The sequence below is a fragment of the Aspergillus foveolatus genome (assembly GCF_047715535.1).
Source record: "Aspergillus foveolatus strain CBS 279.81 unplaced genomic scaffold BDW70scaffold_68, whole genome shotgun sequence".
Lineage (NCBI taxonomy): Eukaryota > Fungi > Ascomycota > Eurotiomycetes > Eurotiales > Aspergillaceae > Aspergillus > Aspergillus foveolatus.
The window spans coordinates 12,921-32,846 of NW_027396132.1; the positions used below are offsets into that span (position 1 = coordinate 12,921).

A 19,926-nucleotide genomic window follows, 5' to 3' on the forward strand; every position below is an offset into this window, starting at 1 on the left:
GTTTTGAGCTAGACCCTGAATACGAGCCATCTGCGACGGTTTCTCAACGAGGCTCAACGGTTCGATATATGGGCATCAAACCTGGGTGTTTTCCACGGTGGGCACAGCTCACTCGACTACCGGTTTCGAGACTCCTCCCCATTGTTTGAGTACACATTTAACCTGTTATGCGACCTCAGTGAAGCCCTGTCTGCTTGTAAGCTTACCATGCGTACATTGAAAGGCGGCGATACTGGCCCACCTGAACTGAGGGGAAGTCGCCCTGCAGGTTGCGCCAGCATCCCATTCCCAGGAGGCAATTGTTGATGATGTTGATGAGCTTACCCTGAGTGATGGCGAGTCTGAAGGCTTTTCATCCTAGAAAGAGGAGTCACTGCCCAACCAATATCTGACAAATATCTCGACCACGATCGATCGGCTTTACGCACTCTCGTTCAGGGTCCGCAACCCCAAAATGCGAACTGGGCTGGCTCTCAAAGGCTTTGTCCTACAAGGGGGTGGACAGTGAGGCGGGCGTTAATCTAATGGAAGCATATATGAAAACGGATTCCGGTCGCCTAGAGGAACTCTTTCGAAAATGGAGAGTAGACGATGAGGCTAGTCCTCAGTTTATGGTCGAGCGCCTGGCGAGAGCCAATATGAATCGCAGAAAACAGTTCAAATACTGGGAAAGGCGGAAAATCAAATACGACTATTATCACCGCGCTGCGACTGGTCCTCGCTGATTGGGGGAGCTAGAAACGACATCCACCCAGAGGAACACTCGACCTTCAGAGCCGTCTACTGCCACCAGTCCAAACACAGCGGTCATTCTGGAGACTGGGTCGACAGTGTCAACGGATACGTTTGTTGTCACTTTCGGTGGCACCTTCGATCCTTCTAAACTTCCACCCCCTCCAGAGGTGGACGCTGACAGCCCCGAGTTTGAATGCCCCTACTGCTTTACCATGTGTGCAGAGGAGACAGCGAGACCCCATGCATGGAGGTGAGATACATGCTTGCGCAGGGGCTGGCCGACGATAGCTGACATATTGCTAGGAGGCATATTCTGCGCGATCTTCGACCGTATATTTGCACGTTCAAGAATTGCAAGAACGCCGACCAACAATACGACACCTTCACGGACGGGTATCCCATGAGTCATCCAACCATGGCATTCAACCTACAGCAACACGAACCTGTCCGATTTGTGCACGCGCAGACTCGACGGCTCACCACATTGCAAGCCATTTACGGCACATTGCTTGCTTTGCCTTTTCGGGAAACACAGAAACCACTAATACCGGCCAGGATGCAGCGGGACACTCCAACAGTGCCAATATTGGTTCAATAGATTGGGACAGCAGTTCGGAAAACTCTGATTTTGACGATGAATGGGCAGCACACACAAAGACAGTACACCTGGACCTCACTGCGTGTGGGTTTGGTGTGACGCGTATACAGCTCCGTCCCGAAGACGTGGTGGAAACAGTCAGTGCAGCTCACCTGAGAACGGTATATAAACTGCCTCCAGCGACTGTCTTTCAATTCTCAGACCCGAATGGGCACCCGATTCCCCTGGACTACGACAGTCTGTATGATGATATAATAGTCCATATCGATTTCGTAAGGGACGCAACGAGCAGCGGGTGAGTCATATTGTTTTCTCTTGTTCCAGACCTTAAAGGAGTGGTAAAAGAGATATAAAGAACAGGGAGTATAAAGAAAAGAACAAGGGCCGCTCTTGTGCCATTTCCTGGTCGTTCCCATAATAAACACCCTTGATATCACACAACAGTTGTGCAAATATCAATATTTGCTAACCTATTTTCGAGTGTAGACTCCTGCAACCATGGATGTGCTCGGGGTATGGATATCACGCGAACCTTCAATTACTCATTGCTCACATTTGGTGCCACCGGACAATAGAGCAAGGGACCATCCAGTGCCACCTCAGCCGGCCGTGAGCTTCAGCGAGACTTCGTTTTTAGAACAAACACAGTAAGTTACTGCAGCTTCCACACATGAGCGCCAGCGGTGTACTCGACCCTCGTCAGTAATGCGGCACGTTCCATTTACTCTCACGATTACTAACAACGTCGTAGGATACGCCGTCCAGTCACCAGACTGCTTTCGCCCCGGAAAGGCAAGCACTTAGCGTCCCCGGCCGCCGCAGTTTTCCGGGTACTAACTTGCAAGTATAGGCTTTTGCGATCTTGTGGCATGAGAGTCTTGGTCATGGCTCAGCTGCCCGTTCTTCTGTCTTGGAGCGAGACCCACAGTACATTGGGAGATTCCGGGAACCGATATACAGCACCATTCGCCGCATGGTGGTGTTCAAAAGATTTGAGCATTGTTCGTGGTGCTTGTAAGTACTCGGCCACCTCAAATACACAACTAATTCGGATTCAGCGCAATCACTACGTATGGAGGACGGGGGCTGAGGAAGCCTGGCCTCAATCCGTCACAGCATGTTGTGCTCTATGAACGCGGGACAGTGCCAATTGTTAGGGCGGATGAGCCGCCTATCACCAAGAGGCCATTGCCAGTAGTGCTGCAGCTGAATCTGGAAATTTTGGTTCGATGTCAAGGCTCAACTTTGGCAAGGTTTATACTGTCGAGCACAATGTGAGTGAGGATCATGCCTATTGGCGAGATCGCGCCCGATGCTATGGAGATGTTTATACACTATGCACAAGAAGAATTTATTCTCTCTTGATCCTGATATGGCTGTGCAATATTGCTGGGTTTATGCGGGTTTACTGCTGGTGGGCCATGATCTGGTTTGTTTGGCGTCATCCCTATTTTTTTCTGATTTTCCTTGATAATGAGATCAAAACTCTTGGCTAAGCATTCGCATTGATCTGTGTAAAGCAACTAAGGTCTTTAAAGGTGGCGTGATGTTGCCTTATGGAAAATCTATATTAAAAGTCTTAAGACATTTCCCTACACACCTTGCGTTCCAGCACAGCGTGCGAGAGCGACCAACCCCTACGGGGCTCTTGGGGATAGGAGTCAGCCCACTAGTTCAGTTTGCTGGCCCGGGTATAAATTTCCTATTCTAGATTATGGGGTTAGTGTCGGATTTTCTCCGAGCTGTAGTTCGGGCAAAAACTACCAGGTCAGGACATTAGGCAATAAATATCCGAACATAGCGTCACTAGATACTCTATTCGGTTACATAGGGAAAAAGCACCAGATGATATGCTCCAACGTACAGGAACCATGACGGCGATGCATGACAAGGATGCATGAGGCAGGCCTCGCCAAGAAAGCCAAAGCTATAAAGCCACTCATGGCTCCCGCGCTGCTCGTCCAGATCAAAGCTCTTTCAGCACACTATATAAGCATTTCAATCTCTCTTCTAGAACAAGATGCCCCCCAAGAAACTGCAAGTCGGCGCCGCTGGTCTCGGCCGCATGGGCAAACGCCATGCCCTCAACTTCCTCAACCGCGCCCCACGCGCTGAGCTAGTTGCTGCGTTCTCCCCTGATCCTGAGGAAATCCAATGGGCAAAGCAGCATCTCGAGCCGTATGGCGTTACGCTCTACACCAAGTACGAGGACATGATCAGCCACCCTGGTCTCCAGGCTGTTGTGATCGGGACTGCGACGTCAGTCCATGCAGAGGAGGCAATCAAGGCTATGGAGAGGGACCTCCATGTCCTTTGCGAGAAGCCGTTGAGTATCAGTGTTGATATTGTGCATACCACCTCTCCCTCTCTCTATAAGAGATGCTAACTGGCATATGTAGTGTAATGAGGTCGTTGCAGCAGCAAAGAAACGGCCACACCTCAAGGTGATGTGCGGATTCTCCCGGCGCTTCGACGAGTCCTACCGAGCCGCCTACAGAAAGGTTGAAAACGGCCTCATTGGACGCCCGTCTATCCTGCGCTCCCAGACGTGCGACAAGCACGACCCATCTGGGTTCTATGTCGAGTACGCCTCCTGGTCTGGCGGCGTCTTTGTCGACATGGCCGTCCATGACATCGACCTGACGCTCTGGTTCTTCGGGTCTGATATCATCCCTAAGTCCATCTCCGCGTACGGAATCACGGCGGTGACGCCTGATCTAAAGAAATACAATGACTTCGACAACGCTGTCGGCGTCGTCGAGTTTTACGGCGGAAAAATCGCGTACTTCTACTGTTCAAGGATGATGGCGCATGGACAGGAAGACGTGACGGAGATTATTGGAACTGAAGGGAAAATATCTGTGAACTTGAACCCGGCCAATGACTTGGTCAACTACTACCATGCTGGTGGTATCACGCGTGAAGTCCCTGCGACGTACTGGGGCCGCTTCGAGCAGGCCTTTGTGAAAGAAACGAATGAGTTTGTGGCCGCTTGTCTGGATGATACGCCTCTTCCCATGAAGCTGGGCAACGCAGTCAAGGCGGTGCAGATTGGTGCTTGGTTACAGGAGGCGCTCGTTACTGGGAGACAGATCAAGTTTGATGAGACGGGGAGGAGGGTGGAGAGTGCGAAGATCTAGACCGTCTGGGGCTATGGCTCTGAAGCATACACGGGTGATGCGGCTATGTCTCTGGAGATGGATACCTAGGAATTGTTCTATATCGTCGTCTTCCAAGTAGCCCTTCATGAATAGATAACTCCAAGCCCTCTTCTATATACTGAACTGCTTCTGGGCTGCTTTCTCGTACACAAACGCCCGAATACCCTACGTTCTCTGTAACGCCACTAGTGCTATCGCGTCGTCTTCACTGGTATGCGCTCTGTATATTAGGCCCTGTCTACGGCCACCCCCCATGATACTTCTAACTGGTTTCGATAGCTTGCTATCGGCCATCCATGATGGTACTCCAGCTCGTCCAGCAATCCCAGCAGCGCGCATTGTTCGTCCCCGTCCTCGATATGCTCCCCGCAAACCACGATCCCAAGGAGCGCCGTCGTCAGAGAGGGTGGATTCTGACGGTTAGACACAGCTATTCCGCACAACCTAAGCACTGCTGTCCTTAGTTCCCTGCTGAGATCGCGCATAGTCCCCCGGTACCCGATCCCCAGTCGCGGAAGGGCGGGATTATAGACCGCGAGCAAGATCCGGGCAAGCTCAAGGTGCTGCACGCCCGCGACGTGGATGTTGCTCAGGTAGCATATTTCGGGAAAGACTTCACCGTGCTGCTGATCCGCTTCACGGCAGTAGATTGGCTCGAAACTGGAGGGGAGGCACTCGGCCCATTTCTGTGACAGGGCGTTCAGCTCCTCCCACCTTTCCCTTGTGCATCCTTGTGCTGGCGTGTGCGCAGTGTTCCCGTAGCAGAACTCGAGCACGTCGGCGCAGAAGACAACAAGACGGGCGGTCCAGAGTGCATCTTCGCCAGGGGCGAATGACCGGAAGAGGTCGCAGCGGGAAAGCGACATGTTGAAGGGCCGCTGCTTGAGGAACGCCGAGTAGACTTCCTGTCGGAATGCAACCCAGAACGCGGCTTGACGGAGACTCGACACGTACCAGCGGGACTCGAGAGGTGGGATGCTCGCTTGACCAACTAAATCCGATGGGGAGCCGTAGCCTGTTGAAGAGTCGTAAAGCCCATCTGCCGTGGCCGGTCTCTCCGCAATCCCGGCGCAAGTGCTCATTGTGGCGACGGATACCTTGCGCTGCCGGCCGTGGGGGAGATCCGGGATCTGCGCCTCAATGAACATGTTGAGAACGCGGAGAAAGAGCTCGTTGTCGCAACTGTCCTCTTGCAGGGGATAGTCGACCTCTTCATAGAACCGCAGGATGATTGCCGCCGCCAGCAGATCCTCGTTTCTGGTCTGCTCGGCGGTCCCGCTGAGCTCGAGGAGGCTGTGAATACACTGGTTGTGATAATGCAGCGCAGTCTCTTCGGTGAGATCATAAAGGATCCTCCCCTTATATTGGATGGCACCGGCGGGCGTCCTGTACTTGGGCACTCGTGTGAGATGCCGCGCGGACGCTGCCAGGATCGCATTCATAAGCGGTGGACAGTTTCTCGCCCTGTGGGGGACGAGCAGCTGGAAATGCCGTTCGGGGTCGCAGAGGTCCAGCCACATGCTGAGATGGTCGATGAAGTAACCCAGCAGGCCGAACTCCAGCGTGCCGTTGGGCGAGCGCAGCATGGCCGATGGAGGCTTGACCAGGCCGTGCAGTACGGGTCTCGCCGATGGTGTTCGGCCATTGTCTATCGCGGCGGCTGACGATGATGGCATGATGCCATCTACGGTCGATCCTGGATCTGCATTTCGCGATCTCGGTGGCGTCTGGGAACCGAGTCCAGTCGATACTGGCTGGATGGTCTCGTCATCTTGCCGATACATGGCCGTCAATTCCGCCGTCTCGTCGACGTATATCAGCTTCTCTTTTGCAGTCAGGGACTCAGTGATATTCCACGTCATAACCAAGCTTCGTAGCAACTCGAAACTCACTAGGTATTCGCGGCTTTGGCACCTGAGATACCAGGCTTCCCTTTTCGGTCCTCCAGTTCGCAGATACATCGCTGAATCGGATGCCCCGGCGGGTCTGAATGCACGCCACCTGGTCCTTGTGGCATTGCTTGCAGCTGGGGCCTCGTGTAGTCTCGCATTTCAGATGTTTCTTTGTACTGCTCGTCAGCTTGGATCGTGAAATTCCATGGGAGACTTATTTGCAACGATCGCATGTCGTGCTCCTCCTTTTGCGAGTCACGTTGGCATTGCCGATACTGTTGCCGTTGCTGTTGCCCTGCGCTGTCGATGGCTGGGTCTGGCCGCTCAACGCGGTTTTTTCAGTGTTCTTGCTGGTCTCCATGGTAGATATGGCCCTTAATACTCTAGCAAGAGACACTCACTGAAACTGAAACGATGTCGAGCGGGGGATGATCGGCTGCGGGGTATCCTTCCCCTGTGGGGGGGCGGAGATGGGCCGAATTTCCTTAATAGCTGACACCTCATCGTTTAACCACCGAAATATTAATTGATAACTTCTGTGACTGTAGGAGGCTAGACGACGACTGGTCTGCCAGTCCAATGAAGAAGCATGGTAGTGGGCAGAGCTACGCGAAGTATACCTATTGGCATCAGATATGGTCCATTATAGCAGGAACAGCAGCCAGGCCCACGACAGAGAGATATACATATAAATACCAAAAAATAAACAAAATTAGTTCTTTAAAGCCCTCAGCTTCTCCTGCAACGCCTTGAAATTCCTCTGCATTGCATTAGCATTAAACCCTTCACCTGTGACCGGCGGATACTTCTTCAACGGCCCCTGAATCACCGCATCCTTGCACGGCTGGTTGAAGAAGGCGATGCTATACCGATCCCCGAAGTAATCCACTGCACTCTCAGGCGCCTTGACCCGGTGGAAGGTGCTCTTGAATCGATCGTCCGACCAGCTCATCAGCAGATCGCCGATATTACACACGATCTCGCCCGTCCTCGGCTCGATCTTGGTCCATTCGTCTCCAATCCCGAACTCAGTGACGCACTCGCGTCCCGGGCAGATCTCCAGGCCGGACTGACCCTCTTTCTGGAAGAGGAGGGTGAGGAAGTCCCAGTCGGCGTGCGCGCCCGCGCGGTGGTAGGGTTGGCCGTCCGCACCTGCTCCTGCCGGTGACTCGGACGGGGTCGGGAGGGCAAAGTAGTGCAGCAGGCGGCACGTTGTCTGAGCATTCGATCTCGAGACATCGTGTGCTTTGACGAAGGAATCATCTGGAACGCCCAGTCCGCGTGCGAAACAACGCATCAGGAGCTCCGAAACCTCCTGTACTCGATGCATGAATGCCAGACACGTCTCTCTGAACCCGGCGAGATACTGATCATCCAGCCATAGCCCGTCCATATTCTCGCCAAACTGGAGCTGGTACGACTCCTTTTGGTCGGGTTGGCCGGTCGACGGCCGCACCTGGCTCTTCATCTCCCAGCCGACGTTGTTGGGGTTCCAGGGGACAGTTGCTTTGACGGAATCGGGCAGTGAGAAGAACGACTCAGCGAGAGCGAACATGGATTCGATTTGCTCGTTGGAGATGCCATGATCGGTGATAGTAAAGAAACCGACGTTCTCAGAGGCGGAGACGAGCTCGCGGGTGATCTCGTCGATGCGGGAGTTGAAGTTGGCGAGAGAGATGGCTGGGATCGGGCGGGCTATGTATCGCGTCGCTGTCATTCTACCTCACTGGGACCAGAATATGCAGATCAACGGACGTTGGTTGCGCTGGAGGGTGAAAGAGGGGCTATATAATAAGGGCAAGGACTGACTTATCACGCATCGGCATTTATACAGTGCCCCGCTCGCCGTGCTGATAAGTTGGAGACGCTGAAGCTATCTATTCTTTTCTTATCTTGATTAACTCGGGCAAATACTGATAAGAGCAAATCAAGACGTGACCAAGTATTGAGAGTAAGGTGACTTTACTGGGCCGCCGGCTTGGGTGCTCTGGAGCACGGTTTCCTCAGTACGAGTGGACTCCAGCAGCCAAACTGGTGCATTCACCGTATCTTCTTCAGATTATTCCTTTACTATAGCTTCTTCTGCTACCTCTTGCTGGGCGGTTACCGCCATCATCCCGAGGCCATATATTTCCAGGTCCAAACTCGACCGGTACAGCTACACCTTCGCCTTACCACCATCGTGCCCATTCGCAAGTCTTTCATACATATAATAGATGAAGCTTCGATCTCTCATGTTTAGAAATAATGCTGAGAGCTCCATTTTCTCCTAGTTAGCCCTGCTCGATCTTTCTCTGAGTCCCATTCTCCGCTCTGTCCTGTGGTCGCCCAACCCTAGTCTAGCAATACATCCAGACATGGCTCTCATGGTAGCTGCTCATGCAAAGCCTTGAGCTGCAAGCTACGGCATTTACAGGTTTAATCGCAGAGTTTATTATGAGCTCACTCGCACCGTTATCAGGCTCTCTCTATATCCCTATCGAACGCCCATCCCTGGGGCCTGGAACTGGCGGCTTAAGGTTGTCTGCAACGAGGCTGGCGACATGATGGTTGGCGCTGGGGGTGATTTTCCGTTGGCTTTTTTTTTCTTTTTCTTTTTCTTTTTCCTTTTTTTTTGTTTTACCTTTTGATTTGACACTTCATATTTCTTTTCCTATATTGAAGGAATTTAGGCTAACTGATAGAGTCGGAGAGCCCTTGCCCTTGATCGAACCTTTGATGCTCCTGGAGCCTTCCTGGCTTCGCAGGTGTATCAATAAGGCAGAGACAACAACGCATAATAGCGAGACTTGACAACCGTCTTCGCTGAGAAGTCATTTCGCGAGACTCTAGAGCGGGACTGCTCACCTACCAGGAAAACTACGGGCAGACTACTGGTGGAGCGGGAGGGTTCCGTCAACGAATTGCACGAATATAGCCAATATAAGCCTCGTGCATTGACTGTCCGCAGTCCGGGGTGACCGACAGCTAGTCGCTTCGACGCCGTGCTGTGCTTTCCGTCGACCCTACCTGTCAAATGGAAAATTCACTGGGCTGCGCTGACGGACGCCAGCCAGCCAGCCATCGCGGCCCAGCTCGCTCGGACTGGCAGTGCAGGTTCCTGCGATCTTCTCATTCGCAGCCATTGGAGGTCATGTTTGAAGTCAAGGATGCTAACTGGCTGCCTTTCAGACTCGAACCATAAACCATGCAGGCAGTTCCTCCAATATGCATGAACATGCAGATTTCCGTTGCCGTTGGAGCTGTTTGCTTATAGCAACGTTTATGAACCCCTCCCTCTCTCTCCCTCTTTCTCTCTCTCGCCTCGCTCGGAAGTCCGCGGCGCTAACCTAGCTTGCAGAAACTTGGGATGTCCGCCTATGATATCTTAGGGTTTCGTTGCGGCATGGCCAATGGCGTCGTCCTGGTCTCTGAGGCGGCTAACGCCTCTGTTTGCATTGCGCCATACGAGCTCGAGTCAATCGGTTAGAATTTCCCTTCTTTTGAACCCTTGTATGCGCATTATGAATACGACCACAAACCCTCTTATAGTTCAGCACAGCGGGGATGTACTCCAGCCAGCCATCGATGCTGTTGATGCGGCCGAAATGGGCTGGCTGGCTGGCTGGCATTGTTTGTGCCACAGAAAAGCAAAGAAGCGAATATCAAGCAGCCTGCGTATATATATGAACGATTTGCCTGGGATCAATACATTTCAAGTACCTAGAACAATTTACTGGATTAGTTGCTTTCTCTCTTTCATTACTAGACCTGCCCGGCATGTCAACAGACAATCCAGCTACTCAGGCTACTCCGGCTACTCCAGCTCCTCCAGCTTCCCCAGCTCCCCAAGCTTCTCAAACCACCCAAGTTCCTGTGAGCCAGCCTGAGCTACTGGCTACCTCATCCGAGCTACAGCCCGTCCAGACGTTGCACCAAGTAGTTACCTACGTTGACAAGCACAAGGGTAGGTTATCTCTCGGCGTGGTTTTATACAACCAGTCATGACGCCGTTCCACTAACTGTAGCTCCATGTTCGTCCTTAGTCGCAAGCCTCATCCTTCTCGCGGTTTTCTACCCCTCTATCGGAAGATGGAGTACGGCACCGACTGCTTCCCTCCCGTACTGGGGACCATATGACCTGGTGCTTGCTGCGGTCTTCGGGGTCATCGCCGTCCATCAGAACAGATATTTCTCGTGGCAGGCCCGGTTCGCCTACCTGCAGTGGACCTCGCTCGCATCGACCTTTGAGAGAGTCCTTGGCGGAAGTGCCGTCACCGTCGGCCTCTTGGTCAGCTTCATCTCGCCCTTCCCTGTTGCATCTCTCACGGGTGTCGTCCTCGTCGCATGGCAGTACATTGTCGTCTCTTACCACAAGGAGATCCGCCGCATCGCCGCCGCCGTCGACGAAATAACATCTCAAGCCAGGGCCAGTGTCGACAGCGGCCGTCTCTATGCTTCGTCTGTCACCGCATACGAGAAGTCCATCTTGCGTCTCGTCGCCGTGCTCATCAACGACACGGGTCGATACAATCTTGACGTATACAGACCGACACCCGGCATCGGACCCCTTCTTACAGAAAACATTGACGCCATCACCCCTGCTGCGAAAGAAGTGGCTGCCCTAGTCACGACCTCGAGCGCCAACCTCCCAAAGGCCCTTCAGGCCCTCGAGCAGGTCAAGTACTTAGGCGACAAAGCGAACCTGCTCGCGCGACACGGCGAGATCGCCGACGCAGCCGCATTACTTGCCGAGCTAGGCACAGCCCTAACGACCATCCGTGACGTCGAAGCGCAACTCCTCGATGCAAAGACGACATCCCACGACATCGCTGTCCGGATCCATCTCGACGATCTCGTCGCAGCCCATAGGAAGATTGTCGAACAACTCCAGGCGGCTGCAACGCCTCCACCAGCGCCGGAGCCGGAACCTCAGCCTGAACCCCGACGGGCAGACCCGGATGAGTTGCCTAACGCTGTGGTAAGCCCACACATCCTGCCACATATCGGGCGATTCGCATGGCAAAGGCTAACCTGCACCCTCCTCTGACAGACCCTCCACAACCCCAAAGTCATCGTCGGCGGCCTCTCCGGCGCCCCTGAAGACGTCGACGACAAGGTCTTCCAGCTCGATCTCCCGTTCACCGTCTCTCTCTACGGCCACTCCAGCTCGACATTGTGGGTCGTCGACAACGGGATGATCTGTCTGGACGAAGCTCCTACTGCAAGTCCGGCGAGTGTGCGAACAGGACAGCAACTTCCATTCCGTGAAGGCCTAGCTCCATACTCGCTATTCCCCCTCTGGAAAGACCTGAAGATCGTAAAGGGCAAACCGCACGGAATCTACTACGACATCGAAGGAAACGCACCCAACCGCACCCTGACGATTGAGTTCTATGTGACGAGGTATAACATGGAGGACCAGTACTTCCACTTCTTGATGATTCTGGAAGAGGCGAGGCCCAACATCGCGACGTTCCGGTACTTTGATGTCCAGGATGAGGGGGCTGAAGGGACGGTCGGTGTGCAAGGACCGCAGAGTACGTTTCGCACTCGCCCTTTTCGTTTTTTGTTAGGTCAAGCTGATGCTGATACGCTGCAGACTACAAACTATTCTCATACAACCAGCGCAAGATCTCTCCTGGCTTGGAGCTGGTGTTCGATACCACGCCTAGTGTTAATCGCGTGGAGACGTCAACCTTCCCCTTGCCCTAGGCTAGGAACGGCTGCCATTGCTCTATTTTCTGACTGGTACGCGTTCGATCTGTCAAAACTATCAGTGGTTCTGGACAGGATGCATCGTTTAGATCTGCCTAGCCGTCAACTTTTAGTTAGGTGGGAGCCACGGCGTCCCCCACTCAATGCACCTTATTCACTACCTTCATTTGTTAACTCGATGAACTGGCGTCAATGAACCATCGATTATATGTAATGGATCACTTACTGCGTACTCTATTCTTCTTTGCCTTGAAGTCATGGTAGTAGTGAGAGTAGACAACAACTTACAACCAACAGGCATTATCCAATCTACGAGAAGGCAAGACTTAAGGCTCCTTGCCTCATCATCATACTTCAATTGCGGTACATCTTATAAATACCGCGTTGATCAGAGTTGTTGGTCTTCTAGGTTGTTAGGGTCAGCCCTAGAACCCTACTCTCAAGGGTATGATCAGCAGCAAATGGAAATCAGTCCTCTGCATCCCACAGCTTCCAGCCCTAATTCTGAACGGTTTGATCTCATGCAGGGATTTGCGTCTTGGACAAGTATCGGGTCCTCAGGACCACACCCTCCCAAATAGAATTTGAAATGATCTCGACGTTGAGCTCTAGTCAGAAACGTAAATTCTCACCAAGCAACTAGCCAATAATACGTAGCAAGGCTGTGCGCTTTGTAACAGTTACAACGTAGTTGAAAATTCTTCCTTATCAGTCAGCATGTCTGCTTCGTCGATCATACCGCGAGTAGTAGTGCCCAGTTCGTTGCTGTCTTGCAGTCTCTGGCACACGAAGAAAACAGTTCCACTTATCCAGAACTGGAATATCAGACCAGCTTTAACTGGTGTCTTCTAATCAAAGATGTTGACTCTCGCAGAGGTTGATTTGGTTGCGCTATGATTTCAGAGTAGCAACTCTGGGGAACCCAGCTTGGACCACAAGGTCATGGAGAAAACGGACCTGTCCGCCCACCGTTCTTTCTCTTTGGAATTCACGAGCTGATGGTTCCAATCATTGTCTTCCCTGCACAGAAGCCTTGGTCCTTCCTTGCATCTTGCGAGGACAGTCAGCAGTACCCTGGAGGGTGTCTATTCGGCCAGAGAGCGCATGTGATATCTAGGCACGCCTATAGATTAAGCAGAGTTCATCCTTCAGTATGCCGTCGAAATTGCTCTCATTTTTAAATTAACCAAGCTGTTTGTGTGAGGTACGGTGTCACAATATCTACGAATAATAAGTAGTAATTAAAATAATTTCTCTGCCATGAGTAGGAAAGCTAACTGCCTAATCAGGGAATGCGCCTACAGCAAAAGCCATAGCTACGATGTCCACCAATAACCTCAGCCGGAAGGATTTCATTATTTCAAACCATCTTATTATGCAAAAAGACTGTGAGGTCATTTCTTAGGTTTAGGCCAACTGATAGGCACAGATTTCATGTTGGACCATCAGTCGTATTCGCCGCTAGGAAATAAAGTTCGTGGCTGTGCTTCGTTTCTACCTCGACCATCAGGGAAAAGTCCAGCTAGAGGGATCTCCAGAAATGAGAGGTTATCTGGAAGACTTGTTGGGACAAATTTTATCTCAGTAATCACTGTATCGTGGCTCTGGGTCCTGTGTGCGCACGCATACATCGAACACAGGGATATAAGCTGCAGTAATATGCCGCCAATGGAAATGAGGGTTAGTAGTATTGATGGAGCTATATGAGTTAGGCATGTACGTTAGAAGTAAAAGTGGGGTGGGCAGTCCAGCACTTATGAGCAATTGAAGGATATAGACGGTCTTGGATATCAAGATAGATTTATGTATTCTATCGTCTTTCTATATGTAGGTAAGCATAAAAAATAGGAATGAAACGATAGACGATGAATCAGGCACACTCAGCAGCAACAAGGACCTCCGTCAAGCTATCCTAAAGAGAAGCAAACAGCGCTGGGGTATTGCTCGCCAGACGAATTTATTATTACATAGAAGAACAGAACACAAAACACAATCTGTGGGTATTCGGACAAAGAGTGTACTAAGAAAGCCACGGTGAACGAAAGCGTCTAATTGGCGAGTAGCAGCATCGCAAAGGCGCCAATGGCTACAGACGCGCTGATAGAAACTCTGCTACCTACACCCGTGAAGACGGGGTTGGACGGTGTCGTCGGGGATCCAGCTGTGCTGTAGCTGTCGGCTCCGCCGCGCACAGCGTCCGTAGGCTCGAAGGATGAAGGGGCCGCCGTAGGGACAGTCACGAACTGCGAGGAGGACGAGACGATCGTGAACAGTGGAACGGACGAGCTGCTGGTCTCTTCTGGCGCTGTGTAGACGATGCTATCTGGGGGAGTCGAAGAGGCTGAGTCGCTCGCCGGGTTAGGGGTATTTACGGCGACGGGTGTCTCCGTGGTTTGGGCAGTCACGGCGTCTGCAGAGCTCTCCGAGTCTGCGGGGGTCTCCGCTTTGGACGGTTGAGGTTCAGCTGCCGGAGTTGTGACTGCGGCTGCGTCTGTTGAGGCCTCTGCACTGGGAACGGCATTGGCAGTCTGTAGGCTCTCAACCGGGCAGAGCGTCGTCGTGATCGTCACGTAGCTGGTTGTCTTTGTCTTGGAGACGGATTCCGTGGCAGCCGCCTGGGAGCTCTCGACGGGGCATAGTGTGGTTGTGGAGGTGAAGTAGCTGGTGCTCTTAGTCTTGGAGACGGGTTGCGTGTTGGTTGCGTCAACTTCTGAAGCAACACTGGCGGCAGCCGTAGTTGCAGCGGCAGTCTCAGTTGAGTGCGTGGCGCTCACGGTCTTGGTTCGGGTAACGCTGTGGGTGCTGGTGGTAATCTCCTCAATTGAGCCCCCATTCGTCGTCTGCGTCGCAGCAGCAGTCGCTTCGGCAGCAGTGGCCTCGGCGGCAGTAGTCTCGGCGGCAGCGGACTGGGTGCCCTCTACCTCAGCGGTCCCACCAATCTGGTAGATCTTAATAGAGTTCAGCTCCCAGTAAGCGTTCTTGTATACAGCCGGGTTCTCGGCAACGTAGTTCTTGCAACTCAGCATCGGGTCGCTGGGGTCGCTGACGGGGCATCCGCTGTCCCCAAAAACACCACCCGCCCAGTCACCGCAAAATGTTGTGTCGAGGATGAGCTTCTGATGGGTGAAGCGCTCCTTGAAGTTGCAGGAGCCCTGGAGGTGAGCCATGGGAGTACCAAAAGACGAAACGTCGGGGGTGCCCGCAGTGAGGGACTCGGGGATCGAAGACCGGGGGAAGTACCAGATTTTGAGGTACTTTTCCTGCCATTCCATGGCATAGACTCCACCGCCTTGCTCGTTGAAAGGATCGCCGGAGGAGCCCTGCTGGCCTTGGACAACGCATCCGATAGTACCTGAAGCCTCGCCGCACTCGCTTGAGGTCATGTCGCCGGTCATCTCGTAGCCCCCACCAACGTCACAGGTATCGCTGGTGTGCAGCACGATCTTGTTCGCATCGTGCTTGTTCACACCCTCGATAATATCAATCTCACCGTCCGTCGGCCAGTCGGGGCCAACAGTCCAGAAGGCGGGCCATGTGCCACAGATGCTGCCGGGCATGTGTTGGATATCGACAACATACAACCCCTGGTCGTAATACTCGTTGCTCTCGATGCGAACAGATTCACGGCCCGGGCCATCTACGGTGAGAACGCTCTCATAGTCAACACCCAAATAGAGGCTCCCGCTGTCGGTGGTCTTGACGAGGCCGGCGGACTCTGCGTAGCTCTGATTGACGTAGGTGACGAAGCCGTTGGTGGGGTCGGCATTGTCAAAGAAGTGGAAATGGTTAAGGATTTTCTCGCCTTCCCAGGACTCCTTGAGTTTGTAGTTGCTGGCGGCATGGGCAATGCCGGGGAAGATGATCGCGGAGGCGGCGAGGGAACCCACCCTTCGCATGAGGGAAGAAGACATTGTGATAGGAACTGGAATAGTGCGGTTCTAGTGCTGCAGTAAATGTGTAATGCTATACAAATGAAGGAAGATGACTAGCAAAGCTGGTCGATCGGTCAAGATCAGTATGAAGAGAATGGAAAACAGCCGTCAAGGCCGTCGAGTCAGATAGAAAGGAGAGAAATGCAGAATCGACCTGCGATGACGAACAAGCCCCCAAAGAATGTAAAGGGCAGAATGGCAAAAGAAAAGACAAAGAATACCGAGAAAACAAGTATGTGAGAAGAGAATTGCGGCAGACCTGGGCAACGGGCCTATATACTAAACCAGCCCACATGTTTGGGCTCTGGAACGGTCGCGCATTGTTGAAGAAGGTGAAAGGCCCAATATTGACCGTGGCGTTTACCAATCCCTGGCCGTAAATGAACGCTCAATGAAGAATTTGTCGGAGAATGCGCGAATCAGCGAGCTGACAGCGGTCGAGTGCAGGAACACGGCGACTAGCCACGCAGCATCATTCCTAATCGAGGCATGGAGTGCTCCACCGTGGCACTTCTGAAACGCGGCGAGACTTTGGGATGTCAACTTGAAACAGGGGAGCTGGCAGACTGGTCAGCACTTAACACAGGATTAAAATTCAACAGCCTTGTCTTCTTACAGCGTCGAGGAGAACTGGATGGATGCGTTGATGTGTTCTCTGAGATGACGAGGTATCGCGGTCGAACTGGCAACAATCAAGTGTTCAACAGAGGCTCGCGGCAACGAGCATTCCAACCAGCGCTTGCCGCCACCCAAAAGGAAAAATCACCGATCGGGTCGCCAACCCCGAGCCCAGCGTCGCACCTTTGGCCTAGGACTTCTTGGGAGCCAGGGACCGGGAGCGTTTGACCGAAGCGCCATGGTCGAGACTCGGGAGATTCGCTGCAGTGGAGCATGCCGGTCAAAGCTCTTTCGATCGCTCGCACCACCACAAGCCATCCAATTGGCCCAGATGGGCAAGCCTAAATAGGAAAGTAGTAATTCATAGTAATTCTCAATGTCAAGCAGGTCAAGAAAGGGTCTGGTTCCTGTAATCTTGTTTCGTGTTCTCAGAATCCCTGGCAAGGAGTGTGAGCGGAGGAAAAGCAGAAGAGAGTCAGAAGCGGAGTCGAGTAATTGGTGCCTGAGGCTCCACTGTCCGATGGCATCTGCGCACGTATCCTTTACGAACTACATCGGCCTTTGTTGTGGATGCTCAGAGGGGAAAGGGCAGGAGGAAACTGTATCACTACACCAACGTAGCCTACTAAGAATCGGACGTCATATGACGATTGATTATCTATCTCGCGACGATAGATCGCTTCTTCAATATCTCTCTGTAGGATACCTACGATATTATGAGGGGTCAGATCAGGGGTTGGAGATTAGACCGCTTATATCACGTGGTGTAAGCGAGCCACAGAGGCTCGTGTACACGATGAAGGTCACATGATATTTCCGTATCAGCCTCCAACCATGGACTGCACAGCCTGTTCTATGGGGCGCGACGGATGGGGCTTTATTTATCTACGCCATAAATAAACCAGACAGTTAATGTCGCAGAGTTGTGGTAAAATCATTTAGCAATCCTGAGCGTATTCAATGCGCGTATCTTGGCAATATCTGAGCTTTGCATGCAGTTATATATTCTTCTCGAACAACTTATATCGTCGCGCAATTTTCACCGTCACGACAACTTTATGAGGATTTTAGATCCAAAGGCAAGCCACCAAGCCATGACTTGGCAAGCCGGGTTATATTTAGGTCGTAAATAATGTGGGTTCTCAGTCATTCATGTATCAAGTCGGCTGAGGGCCACCCTACAAAGAACAGAAGGATTCATCTTTCATATCCAAACCACTTTTTTCCAAACTAAATCGATAGTAAATCGATAGTGAATGAACTGTGTGGATAATCATAGACCGATGGGCTCAGTTGTAGAGTTACGAGGTATGATATTGTAAATACCTTGTTTGAATGGATTGTGGAACAAGTCAATGCCTATACTAATCCTACCTTTAGAATCCCAGACGCTAAATTACACTTAGACCTCCGCCAACATTTTTCCACAGCACCATTTCCTCCATTAGTAGTCTTCCACTTAAGAACGCCGGGGGCCCAAAACGGTAGCCCTAGAAACGCCCGCCCTGAGCACGTGCACTAGGACCACCCGTCTCACCGCAGCAAAGCGCAACTGCATACGTCGCTTGGGTATGAGCACTGGCGGCCTCCAGTCGCTCTAAAAGCGAAGGAGGATGCGCCTCTGAGTGCAGCCATGTCAACACCAGACGTCACACCATTCGCCCTGCTCAGCCGGAACGTAGAGTGTGTATTGCCGAGCGGGATTCTAATGTTCGTGCCGACATTGAGGGCATATACCCCTGCATACCGCTGCAGGAAGGTATAATCTCCTTATGCTTTCAAATGCACTGCCGGCGGTTGTGACTTGGCTCAAGAGAGAAGGGCATGTGAGCAGCTTGTCAGGGCCAACTCAATTCTGCTAACTCGGATCCATCAGACCAATTCAGCGGGGAGAGCATTGCAAATTGTTGCATTCCAACAAGCCCGTCTGATTCAAGGAACCCGTCTGATTCAAGGAAGACACTAAAGTCTTATATCATATCAGACAGAGAAAAGCCCATGGGCCTTATGGTTCCACTACTCATTTTACGCTCATCCTGGCAGCGGCTGTGGTTACGTGGTTACTATTATTCCAATGCACTCTACGATAGCTCAAACACCTACGCTGGGCAGTCACCCGGAACTGACGGTTTGCACAGTATGTCCGCGATATCAATCTTCTTGCGGTAAAGAGCTGGCACGGGGAAATGGCGGCTTGACTCTCCCTTCCGCTACCTTTCCAACGGCGACGGCGGCTGCCACTTAGACGTCTCTTCTATCTGATTCGGGATACGGTGGCTGCATCCGATACCGCAAGTGTACTCGGCTCGATTTGCTGCCTAACACCCAATGCAACGCAAGATCATAAGTGTAGCTTCTCACGAGTCCAGAAAGACCATCTCCGCGGTTATCGCTCACAACGTACTTAAACGACCTGGAGGGTGCGCCGGAAGGTGAGTCTGACGTTGTTTGAGCTTGCGGTGCAGCATGGCATGTGAGCTTGTTGAGAATTCCTGAGGCAGGGTCGAGAAGGGAGAGACAATTCAAAAGCCTGCTTGACACTCCATTAGAATAAGAACAGTGTCAAAAGAGGGAATTTGGAGACGTTATCTAAATAAATACGAATCTGAGCTGGCGGATTGTAATGTGCGGCGGCTTGGCTGAAGTGGCTAAAGCAAGATGAAGCTATTCAGAAACCGAGATCTTGGTGGGCGGCACTAGTCCTGGAGAGGAAAGCGGTCGCCGAGGGGTCGTTCTGACGGACTAGTCATGTCGGCTAAGCTAGACTGGCAACTAATCTCGCGGTAGTGAAAACGATGTATATCCATCTCTCTAATATCCTCAGTCGAAATAAAGACAGTTAATTTCAAGAAAGTTTCCAGGATCACTTACCTCATGGACCCCAAGCACCGGGACAGAAGATCGTGCGCACATACGACTGTCTTTTCCATTTCTCGCTACTGTTCTGCATTTACTGGATGTATGTATTTGGCAAGACTGCTTAAGCGAGGCCCGCCTTAACCTGGAATATGGAGTACGCCACGGGAATTGTTTCCCGCCGGTCCCTTCCATACGGTATAAGGAGCGATTGAGAGTTCAATAGTGATGCTACAAGCGACGTAAAAAGTGATAGTTGCAGTCTCCATGTGTACCATTATTCTAATACGTAGCACAATACGAAACTGCACGGTTAACTAGGCCTCCTAGTCCTCATTCTGGAACAAAACTCTTGAAAAGATTGTTGGACCAGAGATCGTACTAGCAGTTTTGCGCAGTAGTATCATTTTCTGCTTCCTGATTGTTGGTCGCGATCT

At 52.0% G+C, this 19,926-nt stretch overlaps 5 protein-coding genes across 5 annotated transcripts; 3 read left to right on the top strand and 2 right to left on the bottom strand.

Moving 5' to 3' along the window:
• Positions 1-524: 524 nt before the first annotated feature.
• Positions 525-1,632, top strand: BDW70DRAFT_163356 (uncharacterized protein; the record flags this gene model as incomplete). The annotated part of the gene is made up of 4 exons (XM_073741291.1): positions 525-714; positions 775-985; positions 1,039-1,189; positions 1,291-1,632. 4 exons carry the CDS (start codon positions 525-527, stop codon positions 1,630-1,632), a joined length of 894 nt encoding a protein of 297 aa, XP_073592405.1.
• A 1,698-nt stretch (positions 1,633-3,330) lies between these two features.
• BDW70DRAFT_106948 (putative NAD binding Rossmann fold oxidoreductase) lies at positions 3,331-4,561 on the top strand. The gene is made up of 2 exons (XM_073734426.1): positions 3,331-3,680; positions 3,733-4,561. The coding sequence occupies exons 1-2, from the start codon at positions 3,354-3,356 to the stop codon at positions 4,471-4,473; spliced, it is 1,068 nt and encodes a 355-aa protein (XP_073592406.1). The 5' UTR covers positions 3,331-3,353; the 3' UTR covers positions 4,474-4,561.
• A 141-nt stretch (positions 4,562-4,702) lies between these two features.
• BDW70DRAFT_171141 (uncharacterized protein) lies at positions 4,703-6,747 on the bottom strand (the record flags this gene model as incomplete). Its single annotated transcript, XM_073743138.1, has 4 exons — positions 4,703-6,117; positions 6,160-6,319; positions 6,387-6,555; positions 6,646-6,747. The coding sequence occupies 4 exons, from the start codon at positions 6,745-6,747 to the stop codon at positions 4,722-4,724; spliced, it is 1,827 nt and encodes a 608-aa protein (XP_073592407.1). The 3' UTR covers positions 4,703-4,721.
• A 351-nt stretch (positions 6,748-7,098) lies between these two features.
• On the bottom strand, positions 7,099-8,103 carry BDW70DRAFT_171143 (isopenicillin N synthase family dioxygenase; the record flags this gene model as incomplete). Its single annotated transcript, XM_073743139.1, has 1 exon — positions 7,099-8,103. One exon carries the CDS (start codon positions 8,101-8,103, stop codon positions 7,099-7,101), a length of 1,005 nt encoding a protein of 334 aa, XP_073592408.1.
• Positions 8,104-10,145: 2,042 nt separating this feature from the next.
• Positions 10,146-12,271, top strand: BDW70DRAFT_171145 (uncharacterized protein; the record flags this gene model as incomplete). Its single annotated transcript, XM_073743140.1, has 4 exons — positions 10,146-10,336; positions 10,554-11,346; positions 11,419-11,905; positions 11,968-12,271. 4 exons carry the CDS (start codon positions 10,146-10,148, stop codon positions 12,078-12,080), a joined length of 1,584 nt encoding a protein of 527 aa, XP_073592409.1. The 3' UTR covers positions 12,081-12,271.
• Positions 12,272-19,926: the final 7,655 nt, after the last annotated feature.